Source organism: Marmota marmota, unplaced genomic scaffold, assembly GCF_001458135.2.
Source record: "Marmota marmota marmota unplaced genomic scaffold, marMar, whole genome shotgun sequence".
NCBI classification, from domain to species: Eukaryota; Metazoa; Chordata; class Mammalia; order Rodentia; family Sciuridae; genus Marmota; species Marmota marmota.
Window position 1 is genome coordinate 29,288,501 of NW_026000240.1, and position 9,591 is coordinate 29,298,091.

The following is a 9,591-nucleotide window of genomic DNA, read 5'->3' on the forward strand; positions in this document are numbered from 1 at the left end:
CCCAGAGGTTTTAAAAAAAAAACAAAACTCGGGAAAAATAAACTCGCTGTTCATTCCAACCCTAAGAAGGAGGTCAGTGGGGTGCATCCCGTTTGTCCAGGCCCCCCCCCCCCAACTTTGTCCCTCGCAGCACTCCAGGCCAGACCTAGCCTCGCTGACACTTGACAGCGCTTGCCGTTTACCTTGGCTCAGGTCCAGAGAGTTCGGGCCCAGCCCGGGACGGCCCCCACCCCTCCACCTTGCTACCCAACCCCCCTCTCCAGCGCAAAGAGCAGTTTAAATATAAATCAGCCCGCAGCACAAACAGAGCCTCGGCGAGTCTCAGAGCCATCACCGGAACTGAGGGCCCACGTTTGCCGCGGCGAGTGCAAACAAGCAGAGACTGGCTGCGTAAATCTTCCCAAGTGCGTCGGGCGGGCGGGCGGGGAGCCGGGGCTCACCTCTCCAGGAACCCCGGGGCTCCCTCCCCCACCTTGCTCCTGCTGTCCCCACCCCAGCGCCCCTCGGACCCTACTACCCCTTCCACCCGCTGCCCCTGCCCATTCCTTTCAAGATCCCCTGTAGTCACCTGCCCGCACCAGCCGCACCTACCTTTTCCCAGGCATCCCCCTACCCGCCTACAGCCTTCCGTCCCTCCTGCCACTAACTCCCTCCTTCCCCCACCCCTCCCAGCAGGCGGGACCTTCTCCGGAGACCGTGAAGCCTCGCGGGTCCGAGCCGAGGTCGAGCCCCGGCGTACCCAGCGCCTCCTGGGCTTAGGCAGCACCGACTCCCGCGTCCCGAAGACACCTGTCTAAGGAGGCGACGACGGCGGCGGCGGGGGGCGGGGGCTCGCTGCGCTTTGGACACCGGAGGAAGAGAGGGAGGAGGGAGAGCGCGTTTCATCATCGGCGGCGGCGGCGGCCACTTATAAAAACTTCTGGGCGCGCACTCTCTCGCTCAGTCTCCGCGCCGCGCGCCTCCTAAGGTCAGCGCCACCAAGTTCGCCATCGGCCGGTCCGGCTCCACCAGCCCGCGCGGTCTCTCTCCACCCAGAGCCCGGANCCCGCCGCCCCGTCACCATGGGTCTCTTGTCCAACCCCGGCGCGCGCCAGGGCAGCAGCGCCTCCTCGGGCGGAGCCGGCCGCTGTCCCCGCTCCGTCTTTGGCAACATTAAGGTGAGCAGAGTCCGCAGACAGTCCCGCGAGGCACCACCGGCGTCGGTGCTGTCGAAGCCCAGGGGGTGCAAGGGTGCTCCAACTCCCTCCTCTGCCCTCAGGGCCACCATCCAGGTCGCATCCCTGGCGCTTGGCGTTACGGGCCAGGGCGCACCTGGACCGACCGCACGCGCGATCGCGTGTGTGCGTGTTCACATGCCCGCATCAGGCTAAGAAACAGGACATCGGAAGTACCTGTTGTTGTTTGTTTTGAGACAACTGTGTAGAGATATGGCAGTGAGAGAATTGCCATCTTTGCAAAAGAATATCTGGAGGAACACTGTCTCCCGCAGACAGTTAACTTCGTTCATGGGACAGGCTTGGAGGTGCCCAGTGGGGCCTTGTGGGGATAGGATGGGGGCACTTTTGAGATGGTGCGGATCAGAGCACACCTGGTCCTGATGGCAGAAGATGTTCTTCCCGGGGCTTTCAACTTCTGCCAACGCTGGCGGGGACGGTGCTACCTGGCTGCAATTCCCTCTCAGCCGTTCAGCAACCAACCCTTCTCCTAGGACGAGCTTTCCTGGTCTGAAAATCAGTAGCCCTAGTGGTCAGAAAGATCAGAGCAGGTGCCTTTGGCCCAGCAAGTTATGGGGCCACAGGGAAGAGAAAATGGGGGTGTTGGCAGCTATTAGAATGACAACACTTTCTTCCCCAAGAGTCAGAAACACTTTCTCCTCTCTCACAAGTCCAAGAGGACCTAGAGTAGTTGAATCCACACTCAAGTTCTTTGGGGACTTCCTGATAGAGGGAAGCTTCCCTATGAGGAAGTGGAAGGCTTCAGAGTTTCTTGAGGGCATATTGGGGTCAGGGTAGAGATTATGGCACAGAGACATTAGGTTGTTTTCCACAATCATACAATCAGATGGAAATGGGTAAAGCCTCCAGTGGTGCAGATAGGGGAACTCAGATCTCACAAAGGCAGGTTGGGACTCTCTGTGGACTGGTTACATGTATCTAACAGAAACAGATCTGGAGATCAGAGGGGATCCCACCTACATATATGTACTTAGATTGTTTCCAGTGGAATTCCCCATTCCTGTTTCTGTTCTTTCCCGCACCACAATAATAAAGGTTAAATTGATCTCATGGTGTAATATAAATAAGACAGAAATTTTGAAATTTTAAAATAATCTCAAACCTCACCTTTTGGCCAAACCTGCATAGAACACTGTGTGCAGTTTCCATTTCACCATTCCCAAGTGTTCTGGAGAAGTTTCAGCTGAGAATTGTGGAAAGTTTGATATCTTAAAATTAGGAATTGGAAGGAGTGGAGCATGGCAGGAAACAGGGTACAGGAAATCTAACTCCTTTACCCCCAGGAATGGCAGGAGGGGCGGTTGTTCCAGCACAGATTCCTGACAGTGAGGGTGAGGAGGGATAAGGCTTGGCCTGCCCTAGTCCCTAAAACAGTTTATGGCAGCAATTTCTTTGAAGATCTGTAAGAATAAGATAACTTCTCACATGCTGATTATTTGTGCCTGAGGCCTGAACTCTGAGCTCAGGCCAATTGGCCCCCTGAGGGAGTTAAAGACTCATCAGTTAAGAGGTTTTCACCAGTTCCAACAACCAGATTCTCTTAATCATCACCTCTTTGGATGAATAACAGTTTTAAGATCAGAATTGGGAAAAATCTCAACTGAGCTTCAACTCAGGAGCCTGAAACCAGGGAAATTTGGAATCTAGAATCCCAGATTAGTTAAGTGTCCCTCCTGGAACAGTAATAAGTAATCCAGGGCTTTGCTATTTGAGGGGAAATTTCTTCCTCCAAGTGAGAGGTTGGGGGATGGCCTTGCACCTTCTCAGTAGGGTTTGGGCTGCACATGCCTTGAGATATGGAAAGGAAAGGGGACACTCAACTTGAGGATCTGTCATTTTCCTAGGACAGACTAACCTTTTGGTCTTGTGGACATTCCTGAGAAACCCCATATCAATCACTTACTAACTGTGTGACATAGGGAAGGAAGCATTTCTCATCTTTCCTGATCCTCAGGGTCCTTACCTTAAAAAGTGGATAAGATGAACAATGCCCATGTTGGGAGTCAGCTCAGTAAGGATTAACCAGGATGAGGCATAGGAAGTAGGCTTGGTCAATCCGAGATTGCTTCTTCCTTCAGCAAACAGAACTGTATGTTCAAATACCATTTTGGAAGTTTTGTTCTATCAATTCCATCATGGAATTATTAGTGAAGAAAAACTACAAATAATAATAATAATGTCCAAAATAATAATAAGAGTAGCTAACTGCAATTGAGCTATATGAATATACCAGGAACTACAGAAATATTGTACCCATATTTTGTCCTCTTTGCAACTCCATCAGGTGAATTATTGTCCCCTTTAATAATGAGGAAAATAAGGCTTTGGTAGGGGACCCCCCATGTCCATGTGTGGACATATAACCAGCAAGGGATGGAGTGTAGAGAAACATGGACTCTAACCACTGTACCGCCCAGCCCTCTCATCAGCTGGTTTAGCAGGTGGGGATTCCATGGGTTTCAGTTAAGAGGGCTTTCTTCAGGCTCTGGTGACACACAAGTCCCAGCTGTGACCCAGGGGAGCTGCGGTGGCTGCAGGATGTGTGCTCCCAGTGGCTCGCTGGTTTCTACTCTTTCACTTATCATTCTTCACATCCAAACAGACTGGCAACTCTTAGGGTTCATTTTTTTAGACTCCCCTGCAGCAGTAAATATCCTGGTATTTAATTTAGAGACAGTCTCTGGCCTCTGACTTTCGGGATTCTTAGGAAGTTCAGGACCTGCTGGAGAATCACTGTTGGAGGGAGTAGTCCAGCGCCCAGAACTCTAAATTAAAAACAGGTCCATTCAGCGATTATGGGGGTGGGGGCGGGTGTTGGTAGAAGGGAGACTTTGTGGCTAACTTATCCTGGCAGCCTCAAAAGATCTGTTTTTCCTTAAAATGAAGCTTTCTTTGGGGGCCAAACTGAGGTTATCTTATAGTGGGAGTGGTCATTGGATCACTGCTGCCCACGGCTCCAATGTAGTGGAATCATATATACTTGGTGGGGTGGGGTCCATTTCACTGGGGGTGAAGGGTGAGGAAGAACAGTGGGAAGAAGCCAAGGTGAACCTTCTGGCTTGGCTCAAGCAGCCCTGGTAACCTCTAACCTGGGAGAACCAAAAATTGGGGGAATGTACTGTGTCCTAGCTTGTGTCCAGGCCACACTTGGAGGCCTTCAATTCTCAATCACAGGGAGGCATTTTAGGCTTTAACTTCTCAGTTTCTAGAACAAAATACTCTATCCCAGCAACCTGATTCATGCTCCGGAAAACACTCTCAATCAACTCTTCAGGGCCAAAGAATTCCTTCTCTGACCTTCTGAATTAAGATCCCCAGTCCTCCCCAGAGGGTGGGTTCCTCTAAGGTTTAAGATAGCACCCTTTAGCTCTCAGGAATCTGCCCCCCTGAGAGGCCACCCTTGGGCACTGCTTCTGGTGGGGAACAACGTGAACTGTTGGGGTCAGGGCGTCACAGGTCACTCAGATCTTGTCCTGGGTGATGCTCAAAACCCTTCTTGGCTTATATTTCCTCTCTAGTGATGCTGACACAGAACAAGCTGGGAAGTGACTTGTGTTCCACGGCATGGATGGCTCATTTCATCTCTTCCTGATTGTTCTCTTCTGTTCATGATAGTGACTACCTTTTTTTTTTTTTTTTTTTTTTTCCATTCTGGGAGACCCAGGATGGGATGTTAGGATGGAAGTCTGGCCTCCCCTTGCCTTCTTCTGTTTTGCTGGGCCAGAAATCATTTTATACATCTTTTATATGGCCTCCCCCATTCCTCAGTCTCTCTTTTTGCAGCCTCTGCTAGGTTTTATCCTGCGCCATGGTTTCAACCACATCTGGACCTCACCTGAGCTTCTTTTCTGCCTTGGAGGCACTGGCCTGCTCAGAGTTCCAGTTTATATGCCAAAGCATGAGAGCAGGGAAAGTGGACCTGAGAAGCCAGGGATATTCCTGGAGTGAAAGGGTCCTTCAGAGGCCCCTGTTCTTACATTATTAAGTTCATTGATCTTTACATGGCCATTCCGTCCTCAGTTTCTTTTGGAGAATGACATGAAGAAACAGGTGTGTGAGTTTCCATTGTCCATATCCTACGGGATCCACACAGATGGCTGTCACCATAGTACTTAGGGACTTTCCTATAAAGGATCACAGGAGAAAGTCAGTTGAGCTCTTAATATAAGACAAAACTTGTTTTATTTTGAGTCTTTTTTTATTTTTATTTTTTAGTTTTCTGTTAGCTTTTCTTGCTATGACAAAATACCTGAGGGCATGACCCCAAGGACCCATCCCTCCAACCAAATTATACTTCCTACAATTTCCATCCCCTCCCAATTGTCCGTGAGCTGTGAATCCCTCAATAGGTTAATACATTGATGAGGTCAGAGCCTTCATGATCCAGAAGTCCTACCTCTGACCATAGCTGCACTGAGGACCGAGCTTTCAACACATGAGCTTTTGGGGGACGTTCAAGATCCTAACCTTAACAAGTGTGGAATAATTATAGATTCACAGGAAAATAGTACTTAAAGGTATTGTGTATCCTTCACCCATCTTCTCTTATTGGTTCCATCTTATATAACTACAATAACTGTACAATCAACATCAGGAAATTGACATTGCTATCACGTGTGTACAGTTCTATGCCATTTTATCACTTGTGTAGGTTCTTGTAACTACTGGTCCACTGCTTGAAGCCACCACAAAGGCTTCTCTTATGTTAACCCCTTTAGAGTCACATCCATTCCTCTTCTGACTACTGAATGGCAACCCCTGGCAACCATGAACCTTTTTCCCATCTCTGTAATTTAGTCATCTGTAGAATGTTACATAAAGGGAATCATACAAGTCATGACATTTTGAGATCAGCTTTTTTTTCATTTGGCACAATGCCTTGGAAATCTATCCCAATTATTGCACATATAAAGAATTTGTTCCTTCTTATTGCTGAGTTGTATTCCATGGGATAGATGTACCATAGTTTGTTTAAATGTTCACTCATTGAAGAACATTTGGGTTGTTTCTAGTTGGGGACTATTACCAATTAGTTTTCGATGAACAACTATGTATAGGTTTTTGTGTGGAGAGAAATATTCATTTCTCTAGTGTAAATGCCCAGGTGTGTGTTGGTGGGTCAGATGTTAGTTGCAGGCTGAGGTGTTTTACAAATCTGCCAAATTGTTTTTGAGATTTGTACCAGCAATGTGTGAGAATTCCAGCTACTTTGGGCCTTGTCAGCATTAGATGTTGTCACTACTTTTTATTTTAGCTATTTTAATAAATGTGTAATGACATCATATCATGGTCTTAATTTTCATTTCCCTTGTGGCTAATAACATAGAACATCTTATATGAATTTCCATTTGTATCTCTTCTTCATTGAAATATCTGTTCATGTATTTTGTCCATTTCTTTTCTTTTTAAAATGTTTTTTTTTTTTAGTGGTAGATGGACACAATATCTTTATTTATTTATTTTTATGTGGTGCTGAGGATTGAACCCAGTGCCTCACACATGCAAAGCAAGTGCTCTGCCACTGAGCTATAGTCCCAGCCCCATTTTGTCCATTTTCAAATTGGATTTTTTTTTTTTGTAGAGCTTTGAGGGTTCTCTCCATATATATTAGATCCAAGTCCTTTGTTGGGTATGTGGTTTGCAAATATTTTCGTCTAGTTTGTAGATTATTTTTTATCATCTTAACTAACTATTTTACAGAAAAAAAATGTTTAATTTGATGTACTCTAATTTATCAACCTTTTAGTTTTCTGGATCTTGCTTTTGAGGGCTAAGGACTCTTCAGTAAATCTTAGTTTCTCTGTGCTTTTTCCTGTATTTTCTCCTAAAATTTAGTTTTCTAATTTTACATTTAAATCTGTGTTCTATTTCGAGTTAATTTTTTTTATAGGTGTGAGGTGTGAGGTTTAGGTTAAGGTTCTTCTTTTGGGGGGTGAAGAGGGCTACTGCAGGCCAGTTGTTCCTACACTATTTAATTAAAAAGAGTATCTTTATTTTAGTGATTTGCCTTTGCATTTTGTCAAAAATCAGTTGGTAGACTGGGGATGTAGCTCAGTGGTAGAGTGCTTGCCTAACATGGGTGAAGCCCTAGATTCAATAACCAGCACCATCAACAACAAAAAAAAACAAAACAAAAAACTCACCATTAAAAATCAGTTGACCATACTTGTGCAGGTCTATCCCGGGTTTCCTATTCTGTTCCATTGATCTGTGTGAATAGCTTTCTTGCTTGATGTTGTGTTTTGGTTTTGGTACTGGGGTTTGAACTCAGGGCACTCAACCCCTGAGCTACATCCCTAGCCATTTTTATTTATTTATTTATTTTGTTTTGAGACAAGGTCTTTTTAAGTTGTTTGGAAGCTTGCTAAGTTGCTGAGGCTGGCTTTGAACTTGCAGTCCTCTTGCCTCAGTCTCCTAAGCTACTGGAATCAGAGGCATGTGCCAGCAAGCCTGCTTTGTCTTGATTTTTTGTAGGTATGGATCAAGTTTTGAAGCTGGGAGAAAGCTTGGTTTTATCCTGCAATTATATGTGTTTAGCTTATGGCTGCCAAATTTTATAACCCATTCGGTTTCCCTTCTACTTTGACTTTTATAAAGGTCTTGGGAATCTTCCTAAAATCCAAGCTTACTTTACTTTCTAAAACAAAGCTCACTTTTGGTAACAGTGTAGGATCTTGTGTATTTATGCTCCAGCTTTTCTTCTGGTTTTAGCTGATCAGTATATCCTTTCTCTTGAACTTGATCTTAGATCTATGTTTCTGATTTTTTTTTCTTCTAATCTCAACGATAGCCCTGCATTCGAGGCAGCAACATCTTCATTTCATAGTTGGGGAAACTGAGGTTGATTCAAGGCCACACATATCCAGTAACTGGCAAAGCAGGAATTTGCACCTGGGTCATCTCCCTCCCCCGTCCCTTTCTGTATCCTCTCATCCTTGACCATTTGGACCTGAGCTTTGTGATCTTGGACTTTCTTTTCCATCCTCAGATTCTCATCTCATGCTCTTAAATCACTGATTGAGATGAGACTAGGAACGGGGCCAGCTGAGTCTGATCTTTGTTGGGAACTGTTATGAAACCTGGCAGAAGCCGCCAGGTTGTCCTTGATCAATCCCCAGCTCACTTGGGTTAGAGGACCTTGATTTTTCTGGGTGTGCCTTATTGTTTGGGATGGATTAAATGTGCTCACGGGCAGGAAATGAAAGCAAAGCAGAAGTCTCTGAGCAGCCTTCTTCCAGGGCGCATCTTCCCAGGATCTTGGATCACTGGAGGCGAAGGCTTAGGAGGCTCTCAGGAATCTTGGGCTCAGCCTGGGGACATAGCCAGGAGCAGCAACCTTGGAACTTGTGAACTTTGTGGGCACTCAGATTGATCAGCACTATCCCTCACCTCTAGAAATGTGGCCAGCTATCCCCTTGTCAGAGACTGTGTATCTGAGCTCTGGAGCAATCTGGGAGTCTGCTGGCAAGTTCCGTGTTGCTTACCCAACGCTGCTTTCCATACTTCAGACTGCTCCACCAGCATCTCTGGGACATGCTGCTCTGGACCACCAGGGGCCTCAGTTAGAATGCAATTGTCATCAGAGGGGACTACATTGAGCTAGCATTTATAAAAAATGTCCTGAATTCTAGAAGATATCTTGGGATATGGCTTAACCCTGAGCATGACATTTTGTAGATATATTTTTGTCTGAAACTCAAGTGAATTATATATTCTTCTGCTCCACAATCACCTGTTTCCAATAAAAGTATTTGCCCCAAATCTTGGGGTAACCTTGATGCTCCAGGAAGCTGTGCCACGTCTAACTCATGTCTCCCAAATGCGGACTCCCAGGTGGAGTGTACCAAGTTTGGGAAGCAACACAGGTAGATGTCAAGTCAGAACTAGTTGATCTGGTGAGTTCACCCAGCTAACTTGTTGGGCGCAGAGGGACTGGCACCTAGACAGTTTGAAGGGACAGGTGTGTGGGGCATGGGTGTCCCAAAGTTCCTGGGCTGAGCGCTATGGGACTTCAGGAGAGGAGCCCAGCTAGGGGAACACAGTGAGGCCCCTTTGGGCCTGGGGAAAGGGGCAGTGGTAGAGAGAACAACAGGCTTCCAGAGTCCTGCTCCTCCTGCCCTCAGACTGCCAGAGATCCCGGGATGGGATTAAACTGATCACTTTCTCAGACTGTTTTATAAGTCACTCCTCACTTGCGCTTCAGGCGCTTTTGCAACTTGAAGCTTTCCCTTTGGTTCACAGTTGAGGGAAAGCTGGGAGCTGAGTGCTGGTGTAGGAGCCTGAGTTTCGCTCAGTCACTGAGAATTTATTGAGTGTGTGTGGGTCAGGCCCTTTATGATGTGTGTTGCACTCCCCC

General features: G+C 46.7%; 1 protein-coding gene across 2 annotated transcripts in view; it reads left to right on the plus strand.

Annotated features, from left to right (window-relative positions):
* Window positions 1-288: 288 nt before the first annotated feature.
* Slco2a1 (solute carrier organic anion transporter family member 2A1) overlaps window positions 289-9,591 on the plus strand; it is an 85,476-nt gene continuing 76,173 nt past the window's right edge. Inside the window, exons 1-2 of one of the 2 annotated variants that reach the window (XM_015487038.2) lie at window positions 289-404; window positions 676-1,157. In XM_015487038.2, the coding sequence (XP_015342524.1) occupies window positions 1,062-1,157 (96 nt within the window). In that variant the 5' untranslated portion in view covers window positions 289-404; window positions 676-1,061. Of the gene's footprint in view, window positions 405-672; window positions 1,158-9,591 lie in introns of both variants that reach the window. The other variant, XM_048794393.1, reaches the window with a different exon arrangement.